Below are 22,966 nucleotides of genomic sequence, written 5' to 3' on the forward strand. Positions count from 1 at the left end.
TTATATTGTTAAAGTTTTTTCAAAATCAGTTATAATTTATGTGATACTACTCCTCAATACTAAATAATTATCAGTATTTTTTAAGAAGAACTTGTTTAAGAATAGTTGTTGGGAGGTTTTTTGGACTTGTGAAAGCATAAAAGGGAGTTCAAAGCGCAGAGTTATCGTATTGATGGCAGAGTTATCGTATTGATGGCAACATTATACTTTGCATAGTACCTCAAAGACTACTTTGAAGTATGCAGGGCTGTGGCAACTTTTCAAAATTATTGTTTTAATTTTATTATTTATTATATTGTGATATGTTTTATATTTTTACTTTGTTTTGTTTTAGAAGTTCTTGGGTATCTTTATAATAACAGCACTAAAACAAAGCCTTACAGCTTTATTTTTTTTTGTCAGTTGAGAATGATAAAACACTGAAAATCAACGGCCATAGCTTCGTCTACTGATAAAACAGCGCTGTGTTTTGTTTTCTGAATGAGCTACAGTTGGCCGCAAATGTGGGAAAATAACGTTGAAAAAAATAAAATAAGGATTAGAAAGGAAGCCAATGAAGAAACAGTTGAGCAGAAATTGTAAAAGATACAGAAGGAGGAAGGGCTTTATGGAGAGTTAGGAGAAAATTTGAATAAGTTGGGTTTGAATTGGAGGCAGCTTTGATGAGAATCGGTGAGGATTGTGGGATTTCACCCAGGCTTCCTCTCTATTCTAATGGAATTCTCTTTATATAGAAAAATACTTTTATCCCTTCAGTAAAAGTACCCCACTAAATTTTCATTCAAAAACAGGGGAAAGTGCTCGGGGGTTTTTTTCTTTTTCCTTTGTGGATTTAATCACCTACAATAATATTGATTTTAAATATTGTAATCTGTAGCTCAAGCACTTGTTATTCAGGTTGTCCATTCAAAATATAGTAATGCAACTTCAAACTTGTTTGCGCTGATTTTTCATTGATTGGCCTTTTCCTAGCAATACCAACAGGTAAGGTATCATAGCATTATGGGAATGCAAAACTGAAAAAGAAAATGGCATAGAATAAAAAAATAAATTAAAATTACTGTTTGGTTTGAAATAAAGGCAGGCCTCTCAAGGAAGGATCTCAATGTTTGGATTTGGGGACTTAACTTTGAGGTGGTGATAGGAATGAAACATTTCTGGAAAGAAAAATACTTTTCTTCTGAGAAAGCCTGTTAATTGTATAAAAATAATGTCAAAATAATATATATTAACCTGATTTTGGTATCTGTTTACATTATTCAAAGTAGAGGTGATTGAAAATAAGGGTGGTGTTTCTTGCTCTGATCGTAACCCAATAATGGTCAACATTCTGGGCTCAGCATGTTAAAATTTTGGGAAATGCCTAACTTGACTCTGATGGCAGATCACTCCTCCCTGAAAGAGAAACAATTATTTGTATGTTCAGTTCTTTTAAAAATATATATATAGTCCAGATGTGTGGTGTTATGTGTTGTATGAAGAAACATCAAATAATTACAAAAGCAATTCATACAAGTAAAACAATCTTAGACGCATATAAAATAATAATAATTTATTTTAAATAATAATTGCATAACAACATCAAACAAATATTTGATTATTATTATTAATAATCAATTTCTAAGACAGGTTGAATTGAAACCAGTACAGGTAGTTCTTGCATAATGACCAATCAGTGGCCATTCAGAATTGTGATGGCAGTGAATTAAGGGAGTTACAACTCCTGCCTGAAATTAGGAGTGTTACAGCACCCCTGCTGTCATCTGATCTAAACTCGATTGCTTGACAGCGTGCCTTCTCGTACAACTATGGGGACACTTCAATCTCCTGCCCAATCTATCCACCTCCATCTAGGCCAGGGATAGGGAACCTTGGCTCTTTTATGACTTGTGGACTTCAACTCCCAGAGTTCCTGAGCCAGCAAGTCATAAAAGAGCCAAGGTTCCCCACCCGTGATCTTGGCTAACAGTGGTAGCTCCAAGACTGCGCCTCAACTTCAGCCCTAGCCCTACTTCTGCCACTCAAAAAGGCTGACTTGCACAATTCCCCAAGGCGCAATTGCCCCTAAAACTGTTGTGCACTGTTTACCCTCAGACGGTGTTCTCTTCCTGTCGACAGCCTGGACCATTTTTTTTCCATTGATTTTCTTCCTGCAGGCTTCCCCAAAGCAAAGACTTTTGCTAGTGGAAAAGTGGCTAGGAGACTTGGCAATCATATCAGGTTTTTTCCAGGTTCCCCATTGTCTTGTGGAAAGCTGTCAGGGAATGTTGAAAAAGAGGAATCACATAAGTATGGCCCTGGTGCTGAACAGCAGTAACCCAGCAGTGCTGAAGTAGCAATAAAATCTCCAAATTTCATTTCCTGGGGAGTGCTGGGTCCAGACAGCATGCCCTAAGATGGTTACAAAGTATCTGGCACAAGGTTTTAGTGGTATATAAATGAAGGGGAGAAAAAGGAATCTGACTAGTGACTGGACACTTTGGAAAACATTCTAGAATTATAACTACAAGACCAATAAAATGAGAAACCATGCCCTTTCTACTTACCATAATCTCCTGAACTTTTCATTTACTTTGACAGCAATTGTTTCCACCATAAATTTAGTACTGCTGAGAACATACCAGTATCTTCTATTCTGCTAAACTCTCCTAGATTTCATTCTTTGTTCTATTATTAGACTGTAAACTGTTGGGAATGAAAAGAAATTAGTACCTTAGAGCTATTTGCTTCATGATTTAACATTTGGAGCACCCAGGCAAGGAACTCCTGTTGGTGATTGTTCTTTAATTCTAGATGTAATATTCCAGCATCCAATTAATTACATTTCATTAGAAATGAAATCTAGTTATAATTTGGTAGATATGATTATTCCTTATTTGATGTATTTTATGATAAAAGGATATGTATTTCATAATTTTAGGGATGGGCAGGAATGTTTTATAATTATAGTTTTAAAACTTTAGAAATCAAAATTGTTCTAGAAAATCTGTCACGAATAAAGGCAGATACATGCCCCAGGATAATGTTGCAGTATTCAATCTGGGTCGGTCCCCAGGACCCCAGAGGTTTTGTCTTCTGAGCTTTTGGACTTGTGCTGGAGCCCTTCTTCAGGGAACATCTCTCTAGCAGAGTGTGTGCTTTGGGCTGCTCTTTCTGTGGCAGCTACTAAGATTGTTGGACAAACAGGCACAAAAGCAACCAGAGAAGTGATTGAAGCCTGGGAGGGGGGGGCTCATCAGTCAATAGGAGTGCTGATTAACCACCAGCTTATCAAGTACTTAGAAGGCGAGGGCTTGGCAGCACATACAAGCAACAGCCAACACTTAATAGCCAGCCATCAACACTCCAATCAAATCTAAAAAGTCACATACAACAAGCACCATATAAATACCATGTACAAAAAGTCTAGACTCTAAAGAACACACTCTGCTAGAGAGAGAAGCTCCCTTAAGATGGGCTCCAGCACAAGTCCAAAAGCCTGGAAGACAAAATCTCTGGACCCGGTGACCGACCCAGATTGGATCCTAGAAAAACACATAGTATAAAATAGTTGTAGATGATTTGTGGATTTTTCTAAGCTGCAGATTAAATAGTTAGCTTAAACAGCCCATTTATTATTAGCTTGCTTGATGATGAATGCAGCTCTAATCATTTTGCATATGTAAACAGTAATTTATTTCCTAGATTCCAAGCTGATATTTGTTGACAAGTATATATGAGAGTTGCATTGCTCTTAACATTCTCTTAAAAGTTACTGAACAAAATAATTAAGTGGAACTGTATTTATTTAACAGCGTATGCACCTTGATGTCAAATCTTACATAGTTTGGTGACATTATATGTCTTTTGTATCAAACCAAGTCTGAAACATCAATTTTACTTATTTGTTTTTTTCATTCCATTTATATTCAAGTCAGGGCTCTAGTTGGGCCACTCTAGGACATTCACAGAGTTTTCCCTAAGCCACTCCTGTGTTGTCTTGGCTGTGTGCTTAGGACTGTTGTCATATAGGAGAGTGAACCTTCAGCCCAGTCTGAGGTCCTGAATGGTGTGGAACAGGTTTTCATTGAGGATATACCTGTGCTTTGCTCCAGTCAGCTTTCCCTCAACCCTGATCAGTCTCCCAATCCTTGCTGCTGAAAAATACCCCCACAGCATGATGCTGCCACCACGATGCTTCATTGTTGGGATGGTATTGGGCAGGTGATGAGCGGTGCCTGGTTTCCTCCAGACATAACGTTTAGAATTGAGGTCAAAAAGTTCAATCTTGGTTTCATTGGACCAGAGAATCTTGTTCCTCACAGTCTGAGAGTCCTTCAGATGCTTTTTTGCAAACTCCAAGCAGGCTTTCATGTGTTTTGCACTGAGGAAAGGCTTCCGTCTAGCCACTCTGCCATAAAGCCCAGATCAGTGGAGGGCTGCAGTGATGGTTGTCCTTCTGGAACTCTGTCCCATCTCCACACAGGATCTCTAAAGCTCAGTCAGAGTGACCATTCTTGGTCACCTCTCTTATTAAGGCTCTTCTCCCCTGATTGCTTAGTTTGACCGGGCGACCAGCTCTTGGAAGACTCCTGGTTGTGCCAAACTCCTTCCGTTTGAGAATTATGGAGGCCACTATGCTCTTAGGAACCTTCAACACAGCAGAAATTTTATTGCAGCCTTCCCCAGATCTGTGCCTTGCAATAATCCTGTCTCTTGAGCTCTGCAGGCAGTTCCTTTGACCTCATGGCTTTTGCTCTGTTACAGTATGTGTTTTCAGCTGTGAGGCCTTCTATAGAGACTTGTGTGCCTTTCCAAATCATGTCCAATTAATTTAATTTACCACAGGTCAACTCCAATTAAAGTGTAGAAACATGTCAGACACGATCATGAATTTCACGTGTTGGAAAGGGTCTGAATACTTATTCTAATGTGATATTTCGGGGTTTCTTTCTTTTTAATAAATTTACAGACATTTCAAAAATTCTGTTTTCACTTTGTCATTATGGGGTAGTGATATAGATTAATGAGGGGAAAAAGAATATCAACAACTGTAGAATCAGGCTGCAGCATAATGAAATTTACAAAAGTGAAGAGGGTCTGAATAGTTTTTGAATGTACTGTAAATATTATGGGGTAGATTTCTGAGTTCATCTGAAGTTTTTCATTTAGCATTTCAACAATTGAAGACCTAGCACTAGACAGATATTTGAATTTCTTCTCTGTCTTAAGGTGGCCATGATATGAAACTATAGGATTTTACTGGAATTCAAAAAATGAAGTCACAAGATTATCTGTATTTTGAGTCGGATGAGGTTATACCCATCTTTTATATACCCTCATTCCAAAACCAGAAAAATATTCACAATAAGCAGCAAAGCTGTTCAAGACTGTTATTGTCCATTATTTAAAAGTTTGAGGAAGTCTGTTTTCTTTAATTGATATTCTATTCTCCTTCCCTTCTTCCTTCTAAATGATTAAGCAATCTGTTATGTAAAAGTGGTATGAAATGCAAGGTCTCTGCTTGATTAGCCTGTAAAAATGTCAATTCTGGACTAGTTAAATGGTTTCTTTAGATGTCATATGTTATATTTTGAAGTGTTCCTTCAAAATTTTATTTTGCTTCATTAACCTTTCTTCTGTTCATTCCCATTGCTAATCAGATATTTGACAAATGAGAACACAATAACATTTCATTTTGGTTCTAATGATGCTCTTTCGGCTCAGAATTAAAAATTATGCATAACTTCTTAATTGACAAATTTCAGTGTAACCCTTACAAGTATTTTATTATGTACACCAACAGCAGATGAAACAAAATAAAACAGTGTAGTTTACAGCAGGATTCTGGATGTATTCAAAACATCTCTGGTTTTAAAAAGTATGGCAAAATTTGGGCACATTCATAGAAACTAAAACACATTGGTCTGATACTAGCAACTGTAGATAGAATAAATAGGAATTGCCTGGATACATTGTAAAATAGGGAGCTTTGCATCCTTATTTTAAAAAAGGCAAGATATTAGGATGTGAGCTATGGATTCAATAAATGCATATTCATAAAGGCACAGTGTTAACAGGGATTTTTTTTTCTACATCTGCCTTTTAGTATTACTGTAAAGAGATTATTAAAACATGCTAAGATTGGAACTTTTCAGAGTTTATATAGTGTAAATACTTCCTGGCCTAAAAAGGGTGGGGTGGGGGGCTGCTGCTCAGAAAGTCATTCCTGGTTAGGGCAGGTTGATCCCGCTGAGCTTCCAAATCTCAAGTACATTTCTTAAGTGTAATAATTCCTCAAGTCATAGCCTATCATTAAAAAGGCCTCCCTAGAGGTAGCCCAATATTGTAGGCTTGGCAGAAAATTGGCCTATTCCATATCGATTCATAATAGTTTGCAATAGGAAAAAAAAGACATTCAGAAAAGATTGTAACTTTAACCAGTATGCAATAATGCAGATTCGTGTCAGTTTCAAGTTTAGTCGGTCCTGCCTGCCTCTTAATACTGTGTTAGGAACGTATAGAGCAGGGGTGTCAAACTCAATTTCATTGAGGGCCGCATCAGCATTGCGGTTGCCCTCAGGGGGCCGGGTGGGTATGGCCAGGGTGGGCGTGGCCTACTGGGTGGGCGTGGGTAGAGTGCGTATGGCCTACCGGGTGGGCGTGGCCAGCTCTACGTCATTCGCATCAAGGGTGCCTATTGGGGCCTGGGCAGGAGTGGGACAGATCTGAGGGTCTCTGGCAGAAGGAGGGTCTCTGGGCCAGGGCCAAGGCAGTGGGGGCCGTTCCCTCACTGTTTCCAGGATGGCTTCGCGGGCCACATGAAACCACTTCGCGGGCCGGATCTGGCCCCCGGGCCTTGTGTTTGACATGTCTGGTATAGAGCAAGGGGGTCAAACCCACTTGAAACATGGCCCTTAGAAATTTGGACTGAACCTTTTCTACTGGGCAGAAGAGCTCTTCTTTGCTCTTGGCTCCCAGGATTATTCCCACATACTGTTACTGAGCATATTTCTATTGCAGGCATGCTACACAAACGAAAATTTGTAGAGAACATAGGGTTTGGAGTAAGGATGGCTACTGACCATTGGATTTAATTTAGGACTGATTCAACTAAAAACCAAAACAAAAACAATGTGCAGCCTAAAGATGTCCTACTTAAGAAATTTGTACAACTTCAGATGGAAAATAAGAGTGATTATTGGAAAAGAAAATATTCAAGTTTGAAAGAGTAAATAATTTCATTTTTGTTATGGTTTTATATATAAATTTGGATGAAAATGGAATTTATCATGAAAAATCCTAAGCAATACCTGCAAAAAATGAGAAGAACGTGTAGGGGAGGATAGGAAATAAATAAAAGTGTAATAAAAGTCTAAACAAAAATGTTTCAAGAACGTTTGATGTTCTTTACCAAAGTTGCAGAAAGTGCAGTAGAAGACAGATGATTAGTAGATGTGAAGCAATCAGTGATATGGACAGAAGAAATTGAACATCCAAAAATTTTCTAAGCAAACAACCAACAGTCTTCCAGATCTCATAAACAACAAAATGGAAAAAAACCCATCCCCTATCAACTCTTAAAAATCTAGAATAATTTTCTAATATATTATTTTTGTATCCTTCCCTTCAGAAAAGTGCAGTTAGGGGATGTGATAAAATTATCCAGTTTGAATAGATCCGTCTCCACTCCAAAATTAGCTTATACTGTGAGCTTCGTAAGAAATTAGATTTTTTGGAGGCACACTTTGCCTTCAATCCTATACATTTTTTTAAACACTAATGAAGCATCAGATGGCAGAATTTAATTATCCTAACATCATTTGAAGACAGATTCTGTCAAACATGATCCTTTTGGAATTTCTTGTCTTCCTTGAGAAAAAGAGGAAAGAAGTTGATCAGCTTACAATAGAGAAGGACTTAATTGAAGAAGTAGAAGAAGTACGAACATTTGATAATAGTAACCATGATTGCTGGAATTTTTATTGCAAGGAAAATTAATGCTGAGTGTAGTTTAACATTTATTCTGAACTAAAAAAGCAGATTCTAAATAATGTTTAAGGGGACATTCTATACTTGGAGAGAGAAATTCCAAATAGACCTCACAAGATCAGAGAGCTAACAAAAAATGCATAATGGAATCAGCAAGAAAACAAATAAAGAGGGTTACTTTTGCTTTATTGAATGGAGCAGGCCATTCTTTATGTAGACCATGTCAGAACATGGTATATTAAAATCCATATATTTGTCAAAACATCTGAGGACTTTTGAGGACTTCTTCTTTAAGAACTGAATTTGGGAAACTATTGCTTATGATAGTGTGAGATAATATAATATTGTTCCCATTTCTAGGTAACTTGTACCCCAAATATATTAGAAGAATGGCAAAACTGGAAGAGATGGTAGCTAGAATCAAAATCAGACATTAACATTTTAAAAAGACGCTACGTTGTTAACTAAAAGTACTGTAGATTTAGAACTCATTGTGAAAGCAACAACTGTGGGATAATGTTAAATGTTAAGACAAAAATAATGTCAGTAAACACTGGCAAAAAATATTTCCTTCCAATGCAGTTCAGCAGTTCATTATATTGCTCAATTTTCAAGCAGATTTTAATTAGGACTTTTCTACGTTGCAGTGTCTTGGAATTGAAATCCATGTATCCAGATACATGATATCTTCAAAAGGTCTTTCCAATTCTATGATTCTAGGATTGAGATGCAGTTTTCAAGAACCTCACCTCAGACTGTTGCAGTTTAGATCAGCGGCCCCCCGAACCTTTTGGGCACCAGGGACTGGTTCCATGGAGAGAGGGGCATGGTTTCATGTGCTGCCTGCATCCCACAGATGGGGCTTTGCTTGTTTGCGTGGCCCGGTTTGTGGCATTCCTCCTACTGGTGCCGATCCATGGACCGGGGGTTGGGGAACCCTGGTTTAGATGACTCTATACAAGGCTTTAGGAGTTATTCAAGGCTTGACGCTAAGTAATAACAGGAAGGTACATTTGTAAGTGTTAAGAGAAATAATGTGTACGGTCCACCTTCCCTGAAAGCTCCCAGGAAAGATACAGATACAGAAACTATATTGTGTTGTTTATGCATGATTGAAACAATTTCTCCATGGCAGTATTAAATAGCTGCTTAAGTATATTTTAAAGGTAGGCTTAGAGAGCAGCTAAACTAAGCATTGTCATTTCTGAGTGGTTGATTTGTAAATTGTCATTCATTGCTTATCTGCCATCTATTGACTCTCACATTAAGCAATCTGGGAAAGTGTTCTAGTAAGAATGATCTTATATCCCTTCTCAGGAACAGGCCAGATAATTATGTAGAATATGCTTTTAAGTGACTGTCAACTATCAGCTGCTAGTTAGAAGAAAATTAACTGCTTTTTGAGAGTTGCACAATGTAACTCTCACTGGGACTTATGCTTATTTTGAAAAACCTAGAATCTCAGTTCATTAGCCTTCCTGTTTAGGTTGGTGACACATTACAACAATTTTCTTTACATGTCCAATAGTGTTATTGGCTCCAGAGAGTACAACTGTTAGCTGCATTGGTTAGAGATTATGGAGGTTATAGGTCAACATATCTGAAAGGTGCTTTCCAGCTTAAGAACTGGCAAATTGTAAAATCAAAAGCATGTATAGCTCCTGGAAAAATCAAGAAACGGTTACTCCATTTATATTTCTTCAACTGATTTAAAGTGTTCTGTACATCAGAACTGGATAAGAAAGCTTTTTGAATGGCCAGCACCCATTACTCTTACAAAATATTATTTTTGTTTATATTTAGCTTCAATTTCTTACAATAAAAAGGTCAGCCAACTTAATATTCCATATTGTTGATACTTTTAATCATATTAAGAGGTTTTTTTTTAAATAAATACTCAGTGAATCTCATATCAAACCTGTGGATAAAACACTAACTAATTTTAACATCATATCGCACATATAAGAATCATTGTAGTTGTTCCATTCTCAGCTTCTTTCCCTTTATATCCACTTCTTTTTGTTACATTACACTATCCCTATAGTCATCCTCCAACTGCTAGGTTTTGTTTTTCCTATTTCTTTATTATCTATAATTCTCCTTCAACTCTATAGGATCTGATGTGGAATTCTTTCAGGTTGCTGACAACAGGTTTATCTTGTCCTCATTAATGCCAATATCAAGAAGAGTCTGTTTTAACTCCTGTGCACTGAGTTAACTGTTAAAAACAGTACATAGCCAAATTATGTTGTACATGTGGTAGAGGCTTACTACATACTCATTCCACGATTCAGTGATTAGTTTTCATTAAATGTCTTGCTGCTTCAACATTATTTTCAGTTATTAATTCTGGTTTGGAGCAACAATACTAAGAGCTAGTTTGACTATGCTCATTTGCTTTGGAATCAGTGCAGATGAGAATGGACTTAAATTTATACATTTATGAGCTGAAATACAGCAAGAATATGAAATAACACTGTTGTAAGTTATTTTTTTCTATCTGTATATGAAACTATTCAATTTGCAGACAAGATTTAACACTTTAAAAGGCATTGGGGAGATATTTTGTTAGGAAAATAACCTGTAAAATTAAAGGAGGGAGGCTGTTATCCCAAGCTTCAAAGGGCCCCAAGAACTGTGCCTTTATATTGTTGTCATGTTTCAGAATAAGTTGGAAATAAGAAATAGTAATGTCAGTCATGTATTGGAAAGAAGCAGCTAACTATTCCTGTAATTTCTGGTTACTGATATATTTAGTCAGTGCAAAAATTAAAACTAGCACTTTTTCCGACATCTCTTTAAATGGGCAGTTTTTGGCTTCTTCGATATACAAGAAGGTGAAATGTGCTTTTACCAAACAACAATGATCCAAACAACAATGAATCCATAAATAATGGGCAAATTTGAATAATAGCAGCCTAAAGTATTTGAGGGAACATCAGTGGCCAGTTACTCTGCTATTAGCTAACTTGTCTTTATCATCTTTATCAACCAAAAAGCAAGAAGAAGGTTTTTTCAGTAATCAGTCACAGATTTAGCATAAAATGACAATTTGTGTGAATACTATCGGAGTTGTATACTGCAGGAAATAAAAATCTTTGTGCTCTAATGTTACATCTTCATTGTCTTTCCCATCTGATGGGGTTGCAAAGTCATAAAAGCCCTCAATATAAACAAAGATTAAAATCAACATTTGTAAATCAGGAAATACAAGGTCATGTGCTTCACTTGTGAGTCACAGCATACCATCTCCTGTGCTAGATGAAACAACCAGGTTTTGGCTGCTTTACTGAAACCAGGGGGGAAAAGAGTAGCTCAGGGGAGGGAATTCCAAAGTATATGTGACAGTTTCATAAGGACAAGACCTGAAAGGAGTTGACAATATTTGATCTGATCAGATGGGCAGGCAGATATAGGTCTCTCAATAACTCGATGCAGAGCCATGTAAGACCTTAAAGTGACAACCAGCACCATGGATCATCTGTAAGCAAACCAGTAACCAATGCAGCTCCCAAAGCAACAGAGTTAATCCAGTATATTGGGATACCTCCATCATTGCTCAGGCTGTTGTATTTTGTCATCGTAGTTTCTGAAGGCTCTTCAAGAGCACTCCCATTTAGAGTGCATTATGGTAATCTAAATGTGAAGTGACCAAGATATCAGAATAGGGGCTCCTGTTATCCGGGAATGGCCATAATTAACGCATTAGATATAAGCTATGCATTATAAACACTTCTTGTCACAACTGCCACCTGCTAGTCAAGCAGGAGCTGTAAGTATTTGATGATTCCAAAACTGCAACCCATCTCTGAATGGGAGAGCATGACTTTGTTAGAGTTAAAAAAATAAGATTGGCCTGGAATCATTAGATCCAGAAACCTATAGCCATTCTTTCTTGCAGGGAATCTATTCTTCCCCATTCAGATCCTTTGTTTCCAATTACTGTATTTCTGCTGCAGTGTGTGTTATGTCCCAGGAGGAGATGTATAACTGGGTGTTATCAGCATATTGGGATGTTCTCTCCTAGTGATTTTATATAGGTGTTAAAAGAAATGGAGAGAATAGAAAGCCTGTAGCATACCAGGGAAAAGGCAACAATCTGATTTTTTCTATCTGTCTCCTTCCCCCTCAGGACCATCAGACCGTTTTATTTTGTCTGTTCTGTCTAATAAACTTTTCAGAACCACATGGAAAAGTTAGACTATTATTTGTCTCCCACAGGTCAATGGTATCTTAGGTGGCTTAAAGGCTAAAGAAAAAGTTCAAGTTAATAAATAGCCAAGTAAGCAACACAAGTGTCATGGTGTGCAATTACCATCTAAAAATATTGAATTTAAAAAGCAGTATTTGAGAGTTTTAGACTTCATAGATTTGGAAGAAAAATAAAGGTGTAAGAGCAGATCCTGGGGAAAAAAGGAGTGAAATTCATTTTTAGTTTTAGAAAGTCAATAGGAAACATTGTGGTTTTCCTGATGGGTTAAACTCATCTTAGCAAGATAGGCAAAATACTGAAGACCTCACTCAGGAACACTCTGTACAAAAGTAATCTCTGTGACCTACAGCAGAGTTCTTGTGAGGAACAAGTCAGTTCTCTGCCAAGAAGACTGCTTATGTTGCAATTACTGTTAGTCTGACAAGGTAAGTTGACAAGGATATGAAATTAGGATATCATTTGGTGATGTGATATTTGACAGAAAATTTCCTATAGAATAAGAGAGGAAATGTTTTCTGTACTGTAAGTATGGATTGATACATCCTAAATCAACCCTTTTTCCTTAATCCTACTTGGAGTATTTGTATAGTGGGAATTAAACAAATACACCCCATCATTGAACAGTTGTTCTCTATTTTATTCCAATAAAGCTGTTTTTTTAAAAAAAATCTTTTAAAAATGTACTCATGCCATCTTTATTCTCACATCAAATATATTAAAAAGAGAAGTTAGATTTTTGTTTCTATTTATCTGATAATGATAGATACATCAGGGGAAATTAATTTTGGATTTGTTTTTGTTTTTCTGGAAAGATTAGGAATAGGAGGAGAAATTCTCTCCTCAAAACAATGCAGTAGAGTTGAGATTCTCCCCTAATCCTGTATGGAGGGTTGTCCACCATGGTGGTAGGAACCATCCTCCTTCCTGTAATTCACAATATTAAGCATCCCTGGCATGGATGATTTAGGCCATATGGAGCTATGCTCTCATAGACAATTAATTGATGTTTGTGAAGAAAGTTGAGTTCTTGTGATAGATGCAGACAGGTTAAAATTTCCCAATGGAAATGAACAGTAAGTGTGGTATAGCAATTGCTAGATCCAAGGAGTCATTTCCAGCCACATTTCTTGGCAAGAAGCAGTTGCCTGAGAGAAATTGTTTATTCATGAAGCAAGTTTGCATTATTATCCCCTAGTGCATTCTTTTTTTCTCTTATATCTCAAAACAATGCTTATTTTTCTGAATAAACGCTACTTTGCTCTTATAAAAGGCTTCTCGTTATCATAGCCCCATTAAACTGGAGTGCATACCATAATCTCCATGGCAACAGATACAATCAGTGTATATTGGATTCTTTATTACACAGTCAAGAGAATAGGACGGGTAGGCTGAAATTATGTAGGTATTAATGATAACACCAAAGAGTTGACGGTCTTGGTTTACGCTGAAGTTCTCCAAATGCCACTTATTTTTGGGGAAGATAAAATGCCCCCCAAAATTATTTATATGTTATTTTAAAGTGGACAAAGTCATTATGTATTCCATTAATATTCCTTTTCTTGATGTGAAAGTTTATTGATATATCATTATTAACTTCTATCATTATTCACTGTCTTTTTAATACACACACATATACACAAGCACACTAGAGCCACTTTGATGTAGTGTGTAAGATACTGGACTAGGAGTAGGAAGAGCTAGGTTCTAGGTATAAAAGCTAGTCAAACAACTTGGGCCAATCATCTCAGCCCTAGACTGTAAAGACAAAAAACTCCCGTTTATCTCCCAGCCTGCTCTGGACTGGTAGATTACACTTACAGTACATAACTTTGAAGGAAGACAATTTTTCCCCTGTTATGGATTGATTGGGCCAATAATAATGTGTGCACACATAAGGTAAAGGTTCCCCCACACATGCATGCTAGTCGTTTCCAACTCTAGGGGCCGGTGCTCATCTCCGTTTCAAAACCGAAGAGCCAGCGCTTGCCCGAGGACATCTCCATGGTCATGTGGCCAGCATGACTAGACACCAAAGGCGCACGGAACACTGTTACCTTCCCACCATAGTGGTCCCTATTTTTCTACTTGCATTTTTACATGCTTTCGAACTGCTAGGTTGGCAGAAGCTGGGACGAGTAACAGGTGCTCACTCTGTTACGCAGCACTCAGGATTCGACCCACTAAACTGCTGACCTTCATGCATCAAAAATATCCTCATATCCTTAAATGATCAGAGGAGAAAGAAGTAAGAGTCAATAAATTAAGAAATCACATGACTTATACATACATATTTAGTAAGCTTGATTCCTTCTCCCTATTCCATTCTCCCTTTTTAAATTCTGGTTTACAACATTGTCTGATATTTCAACTTTGCTACATAATAGTTTTGTGTTTTTCTGCAATAGAGAACTGCAGCATCTATATTTTACTGATGTATGCATCTTTGTGTTTGTGATATTTGCCAAGGTTTATAGAAAGGCTAAATAAAATTCCGATGTCCAACCCAGTGATAAATTACACAGTGCCAAGACAGCTTGTTAATACTTGGAGTTGCTTTGCTGAAAAGAATGCTATCTAGTTTTTTTTTTAATGTTGAGGCTGATTGATACTAAATTTTTCACTTTCTTGATTCATATTACTTATTTTATTTGCAGGATGTAAAAAAAGTAGTTTGATCTTCTTCCAAACTTAGTTTTGCTTGTTTGAACTATTATTAATTCTATTTTGTTTCTCTTGTTTTAGAGAGTGTTCAATGTCTTGTACCCAATGCCTGCCGATCAAAGGAGACACGTCAGCATAAATTCTGCTCGCTGGTTACCTGAGCCAGGTTTAGGATTAGCTTACGGCACTAATAAAGGGGATCTGGTGATTTGCCGACCAGAGTAAGTGGCATGATTTAAAACTTGAAAATTATAATAAACTTTGGTTTTATTAGAAACCTTTTAAGCATTTGTTTAGTTTCAGTAATTTGTTTGGAATTTTAAGAGTTAATCTTTTTTATGATGAAATTCTATTGGATTTTTTTACCTAAATTATTACTACAGCTAAATGGGCTGGAAGTGTATTTGGAGATTGTAAAAAGAGAGGAAAATCTGAGTAACTTTGCTCACCAAATCTGTGTCATTGTTGCAAGGAAAAGGAAGAGCCTCATTTCAGAGATTCTGAATTCTAGAAGTAATAAAAACATAATATAGATGTTTCTTCTGGATGTTACTGAAGTTCAGGATAGAATCCGAGACCCTATAGTTCATTTCCCCCCCCCCCTCTTTTATAGCACAAAAATGAGGCACATCATTTTCCATTGCTTTGTGGTAGAAATATATATTGAATAAGAATAATTAAAATCAAAGATACAAGTCTGACTCATAATACTGTGGAGCCAGCCAATTTCCTCCCTTCTCCTCGCCTGTGTTTTTATTGAGGATTCGGTTGACATTTTCAGTTGGAATATGCCACGATTCAAGTCTTCTGTTGCTTCAATCCTTTATACTGGTTTTCTAACTTCTGGTAAAAATTAGAAACTTTGGTAGAAGTAGGAAAACTGTGGCTTTCTATATATATTGCTGAATCCCAGCTATACTGAAAGAGCTAGGCATAACTCAGTAAAAACATCTCTAACAGCACAGTAACAGAAAGACAGCTTCACCTCTTAGTCTTACCACTTTTTATTTTATTTATTATTTCGGTGTTGAGGCCACCCAATTCCATAGCAGGTCTATGACATAATTAATAATGTTTCTAAAAAGCAACATGTATCAATAAAAAAAAGGAATGAAGCTGACCAGAAGACAGAATCAATACTTTTAAAAATTTATAAAGCAAAAACAGTTCCAGAAGGGAGTGTATTCTCTGGAGCAGTGGATAAAGAATAGTTGAGAATAAAAGAATATTATTAACACATCCTAGACAAAACATAAGACTAAAATTTAGGCTTTGGTTGTTAATAAGATTGTTTAATTATTTCTTCTACATACCGTATTTTCCGGCGTATAAGACGACCCGGCGTATAAGACGACCCCCTACGTTTAAGAAGTTTTTCAAGGTTTTTTGTCTTATACGCCGGAAAATACTTACATGCCCTGCCCTCCCTGTCCGTCGCAGAGGAGGCGAAGGCCCGACTGGCCCCGCCGGCCCTCCCACTGCTCCCGCACTTCTGCTGGCCCCCGAGACGCAGCGTTTCCCGGGCGGCAGGCAGCGCCAGAGGGCAGCCGCCACCCGCCACGGCCGGCGCCCCTCCTGCTTTCCCCCCCCAGGCCTTGAACTTCTCCCATTCGGCGCAGGGCGGGGCAGCTCCGCCCGCAGCCTCTTTTTCATGTGCCGCTTCCCTCTCACCGTCGGCCGAGGCGTGCTCGGCCCGGGCTCCCGGTCCCTCTTCCCGACCGGCTTCCCACCCTGCCCCTCATGGAGCTGGACTGGGCGTGCAGCCTCTCGGTGTGGCTGCTTTTCCTGGGCAGCCTGGCGGTGCGGCTCCTGCGCTCGGACCTGTTGCTGAGCCGGCGGCTGCTGTTGCGCGTGGGGCTGCTGCCCCTCAGCGCCGCGCTCACGGCGGCTGCCTGCTGGCTCGTCTCGGCCAGCACCGCCCGGCGGAAGTGCAGCATCGGACGGGAGCAGGACTTCCCTGCCGGCTCCCGTCCGACGCTCTTAGGGAAGAGCGAGCCGGCAGGGAAGTCCTGCAAACGCACGCGCACGCAGGACTTCCCTGCCGGCTCCACGCTCTTCCCTCTTGAGGCAGCAGCTGCCTCAAGAGCGAAGAGCGTCGGACGAGAGTCGGCAGGGCAGTCCTGCGCACGCGCGCACTCCCCAGCTGCTAAGGAGCAGCCGGGGAGTGCGCGCGTGCGCAGGACTGCCCTGCCAGCTCCCGCCAGACGCCACCCACTGATTTTCCGGCGTATAAGGCGACTGGGCGTATAAGACGACCCCCCAACTTTTGAGAAGATTTTCAGGGGTTCAAAAGTCGTCTTATACGCCGGAAAATACGGTAACTGGTTGGTATCTTCAAAAAAATTAGGATGCCCACTAGTGAAATCCCACCCCTTGGTTCCAGCCACTTCCTTGCTGTATTTACAGATTTACTTTCCATTCCAGCTGAAATATGCTTTGCAATAAAAGTCTAAACTGATTTTTCCAGTTATACATAGATGTGCACAAAATTTACGGCTGAATAAACCCATTGGGAGGAATAGCAATTATTAATCTGAAAGCAACACATTTTTGTCAGTGCCAGATTTCCCAATGTGTAATAACTTCAGCAAAGAACAATCCTAATATGCAGACCTAAAGCTTTATAGTTTGGTGTAACCATTAATTAATCTATTAAAATACATTATAACGTATTTGTGGTTTCTGCGAAGCACTTTCGCCTTCCGTGAGGCACTTTTTTAAATAAAGTTTTTAGTCCTGCTAGCTATGTGGCTTCAGCCTTATCGTGTATTTCTGGAGGCTGACCCAGTTCCTTTGCCAGACTCTTCAATCGGTAGAAGAGATGCCTCCCAGCAAGAGAGCCCCTAGTGCATCATTTTCCTTTTAAGAAAAATCAGTCTTGGCTCAGGAGGCTTAGAGAAGAGAAGACAGATAGGATTGTATTGATCTCTACTCTTGGATTAGTTCTCTGACTTAAAGTTCATACAGATACCATCTGTGAACTAATGCCATAATCCAAGGGTGTCAAACTGCCGGCCCAAGGGCTGGATGCGTCATGCCAAAACCGCACGCACCCCATTGCCAGCCCAATGGAAAAAAAGTCATGATATGTCACGACACGTCATGTGACGTTGCAAGTTTTACACCTCTGCCATAACAGATTTGTTAGTTTTACCGAAAACACAGGATTTTTTATTTATTTTTTGGCTGTAGAAGACCTAAAGCAGATATTATTGTGGAACTTATTTGTAATTATTGGAGCAATAAGCCCCCCCCCAAATTATAATATCGTCATCCAAAACAGAATTACCTTTGTTAAGATTAAAGATTTTATTGAGACCTTTACAACATACTTTTCTGAAGATAGAGTCAGGCATATGTATATATTATTTTTAAAAGCTTTGTTTTTACATTTTTTGCAATTTAGTATGTTTTTATCAAATTAAGGAGAATTTTGTTTAATGACTGTGCCTTCTAGTACACTAAGTATCTGACTTATCTTTACAAGCTTCTTCCTCTGCCTTTGAGATATGTTAAAGCATTGATTCATATGATGCAGCTTGCTTGCAGCTAGAAAGTTCAGGCGTTCACTGTAGAATACCTGGACAAGTGTGAGAGATATTGTGTGTAAAACTCTTAAACTGACATACATTTAAAATAATTTTAGTAAATTGAAGAGCAGTCACATACTTTATATGCTAAGCAACTTGTTATCTTAAGTAGCTGGGTATATTGGTACTTTAATAACCACATATAGAAGCTGCTCATGATTTATTTTTATTTTAGATGTTAAAATGGGGGAGGGCAATTTTCCCAAGATCACAGGTTCCCCCAATCAGCTGGAGGTGGATAGTACTGGAAGATTCCAATCCTTTTCAATGTTTTTTCCCCGAGGGCTTATGGTGGAAAGGTGATTGAGATGTCTGGTTTTGAGGGATAAAAGGTGGAAATGGGAATGGCTTGCTTCTCAAACACCTTGTGTTTCTGTTTTTCCCTTATATTCCAATAAGTTTCAAAGTAATTTCATTTACTCAGTTTATAGTTATCTCAGGGAACTGAATATGCTTTGCTAAGTAAACCATGAAGGAACACAAAATCCAGAGTGTGACTAGCTACATGTTTTGGGCTAGTCTGGATAACCTCATGTTGTTCGTGGTGGCTATGAAGTTTTAGGCTGCTCTAACCATGGATGGTTTTAGTATGGATGCTTAAATAACTCAGAACAATTGTTCAGTGAATTCTCAGCCCAGAATTTGGGTCCTTGTTTATCAGTTCAGACAAAAGAACAACTGGGCGTTTATGTGGAAAGTACACCAACAAAATCCCTAAATCTGTCATAAATATTTACTCCACTATGGATTTTAGTTACACAGAAAGCTAGAATGGCAAAGAAATTTCCTGCAGACTGTAGCAACTTCCCTTTCTTATCTAATCTGGAGCAGAGTCAAGCACTAGGCGGACATACCCAACTCCTAATTTCCCAGTCCCCATTTTAATTGTAAGCACATCAGGTTGGCATTGTAATGCTCATTGACCTGGCTTTTTTTTTTAACAACAGTACCAGCAGATGAGAGAGTAACCTGCAATTACTCTGAGTGAGGTGTATAGCAGCAGGAAGGGTAGGCACAAACTATGTAACTAACCTCCATTGTTCTTATCTGGACATGTTAATTAATCCCCAGTTACCATACTTCCTTCCTGCCATAATCTCAGTTAGATTTCCCTCATCCTAGCCCAGGTTTCATTTAAAAAAGAATTCTCCCAGATTCTTATCTTTGTTTCACTACCGAAATGAGTTTCCCCCAAAGCGGTTCTCTTCCTTCAGGAACAATTATTTTGGGGATAAACTTTCACCTGCATTAAGCCTCAGGAAAACATATCTTTGGCTGATGCAGCATACGTTACATGTTTTTCTAAATACTTATCAATTAGGCAATTGATTCTTGATTCTTAAAATTCTTCTAGGAATTCTGTCAAAGTTGTTTACCCACATTCGGTGCCATGTTTCATAACTTTGAACTTGGAATACTGATTCAAACATTTTGAAACACTAATAATCGCCTTAGAACAGACATGTCAAGCACAAGGCCCGGGGGCCGGATCCGGCCCGTGAAGTGGTTTTATGCGGCCCGCGAAGCCGTCCTGGAAACAGTGAGGGAACGGCCCCCACTGCCTTGGCCCTGGCCCAGAGACCCTCCTTCTGCCAGAGACCCTCAGATCTGTCCCACTCCTGCCCAGGCCCCCATAGGCACCCTTGATGCGAATGATGTAGAGCTGGCCCCACCCACCCAGTAGGCCATACGCACTGTAGCCATGCCCACCCAGTAGGCCACGCCCACCCTGGCCATACCCACCCGGCCCCCTGAGGGCAACCGCAATGCTGATGCGGCCCTCAATGAAATTGAGTTTGACACCCCTGCCTTAGAATAACATAGAGTCATTTGATGGGGTCGTTATGAACCACACGTATTAGAGAAAAGTAAATAAATATTTAACATATATTAGTAAGAGTACTAAATTAAAAACATGATTCCGTTCTAACCATGAATCAAACATACTGTGTTTGAGATGTTTAGCCAGAACCTTTGGGAAATCTCAGCCTGACTCAACTGAAACTGAGAAGCTTTTGATTGTTCTGGATTTTAACTGAGACATAGTCTGGAGGGCTCTTAGAAGTTAAGTAGGGCAAGGCCATGTTTATTTTATTTTATATTCATTTATTCATGCATTATGTATGTATGTATGTATGTATGTATTTAATAAACTTATATGCTGCCCATCTCACCAAAGGCGACTCTAGGCCGCTTACACTCATTCAATAAATGTGCCATATAAAACATTAAAACAATAAATAGAGATCTTAAATTTATAATTCAGTTAAAATTAAATGTTACCCTACCCCTCTCCTACCAACTCCCATCTTCCCTCCCAGCAGTTTAGTGTCCTCTACTTTCTCTTAGCTGCCACCTTTAAGGGCCTTGCCTTTTTCTTCTTTCCCTACGCTTCTGTCCAAAAGACACGTGTTTTGGTCCAGAGATGGACCAGACAGACCTGGCACTTTGGACTAGGAAGGATCGTCTTTTCCAAGCCTTGAAATGTGTCTCCTCTACTACAAAAATAAAGAGGACTGAGGCAATCAAAGAAAGCATGCTATATTTTCTTACACAGCTGTAAACACTCTGAACTGAATATATTTTAAATCTTTAATTACATTAGTATGTTATGTAAATTATAAATGAATTTATTATTTTTTGTGAGAAAACTTTCACTCCACTCACTTTTAAGTCAAGTGTTAATCACACCGAATTTAACATAAAAGAATTTTATGAGGAAACCTATTATAAACACAATACATTTTACATTCCTACAATAACGTATTTCCCTTAGATGTTTCAATAGTGCTAATTCCCCTCCCAAGTGTTTGTGTGGGTTTTGAATAAATGCGGGGGGTGGGGGGGAGAAGGACATCCTCCATTTCATACTTCCAAATTTTTTTTATCTCTAGGCTACAGCAATTAATATTCTCTTAAAAATCATCTTTAACTTTAACGATTTAATTTTCTAATCTGAGCCTTTATTCACGCTATTACACTTTACGCAGAATGCCTACTTTGCAGCAGAAGCAATATTTTGTTCTTAAGACGGTTATAAAATGTCACAGGTCACATATGCTTGTGCAAACCTATCATTTTCAGCTTCTTAAACAGCAGGAGTTTGAACAGAGTCCACTCAGTTATATTTTTTTATTTGCTTTAGGAATATTTAGGCAGTGAATTACTACTGCATCAATTATCTCAACAGTATTGATATCATCACTGAAAAAAAGAAATTAGCAAAGCTGCAGAATTTTCTTTCTCCTTGTGCTTCAGCTCGTATATATGTCATAAAACAATGTCTTCCTGGGATGAGGAAAGTGAAGGCTCCATTTTTATTAACTCATGTCTATACAGTAACCTGTTTTTCTTTATTCTGATGGTTTCTCCCTACTTCAATGGAGATCAAATATTTGGTACCCACGGAGCAGAAAACTTTGTTTCCTATTGGTTTTATGCATAATTCTGATTGGAATCTCCACTGGTACCTGAAACAAAACATATTACCTGATATTATTAAGCTGAGGCTTTTACCAACAGTGTGAGAGTTGCACATATAGAATACAGCTGAAAATGAACGGGTTGTGTATATGATAGTGCAAAGCAACAACAGCTTCATCTTTCTTGAAGGAAACATCTTGAACAATCCCTGGAGTCATAATTCTTACCTTGCTATTCAATATATCCAAGAATGACTGAAAAAATGTAGATGAGCAGTAATGGATTTATTCTGGATATTTAGAATTTTTGGTTTTGAGGAATAATATTTTGCTCTAGGACAGGGGTGTCAAACTGCCAGCCCGCTGACCGGATGCGTCATGCCAAAACCCCGCCCACCCCATTGCCGGCAATGGGAAAAAAGTCACGATACGTCGCAACACGTCATGTGACGTCACATGTTTGGCACCTCTGCTCTAGGATGATTAAACCAACATTCATATAAGAGTTCTGGCTTTTTTTATGACAATTTATATACTTAAAGTGAAAATTCTTCCAAGTAAATAAAGTTCCTTCTTAATCCTTCTCTATCTGTTAGAAGTAAATAGCTGTCTGACTCTGTACTCTACAAGCACGCAATTAATTTGAGTGAGGTTTTAAAGAAAAATTGCCTTCCTTGGCATCTGAAATTGCCGGAAAAATCTGAAAGCTTTGACAGTAAGCAAAGAATGTATAGGGGGAAAACCCCAGAATATAGCACTAGCCATATTCATTGTTTAGAAGCATCTGGCTACAGATCATGTCATAAATTGTCACAATATGAACAACTATAATCCTGTGTTCCTGGCCAATATTAATAAGAATATGGGTAGATTATCAAATGCCACAAAGGTCTTATTTTATGTCGGTTCTGGTAGAAGAACATCAGTAACAAAGACAGCCCTCTCCCCGTTACTTTATGCAGCACTTATCAGTTTTCCTTTGCAGGGTGTGAGAATGATTTTAATGTGTTAATAATCACTCTCAGTCCTCACTGAGACTCCAAGCCTTGGACAACACGTAGTGCAAATTTAGTGTGCAGCTAAATAGAGCGGGTGTACCTAGAGTTTCA

The 22,966-nt window shown here is 38.5% G+C and overlaps 1 protein-coding gene across 4 annotated transcripts in view; it reads left to right on the plus strand.

Moving 5' to 3' along the window:
- Positions 1-22,966, plus strand: part of AMBRA1 (autophagy and beclin 1 regulator 1) — a 165,322-nt gene that overhangs the window by 125,409 nt on the left and 16,947 nt on the right. For all 4 annotated transcript variants that reach the window (XM_081315060.1, XM_081315062.1, XM_081315063.1 and 1 more), the window contains one exon: positions 14,927-15,066. In XM_081315060.1, coding sequence (XP_081171186.1) covers positions 14,927-15,066 — 140 coding nt within the window. The remainder of the gene's footprint in view (positions 1-14,926; positions 15,067-22,966) is intronic.

The sequence above is a fragment of the Vipera berus genome (genome assembly GCF_964194415.1).
Source record: "Vipera berus genome assembly, chromosome: 1".
NCBI classification, from domain to species: Eukaryota; Metazoa; Chordata; class Lepidosauria; order Squamata; family Viperidae; genus Vipera; species Vipera berus.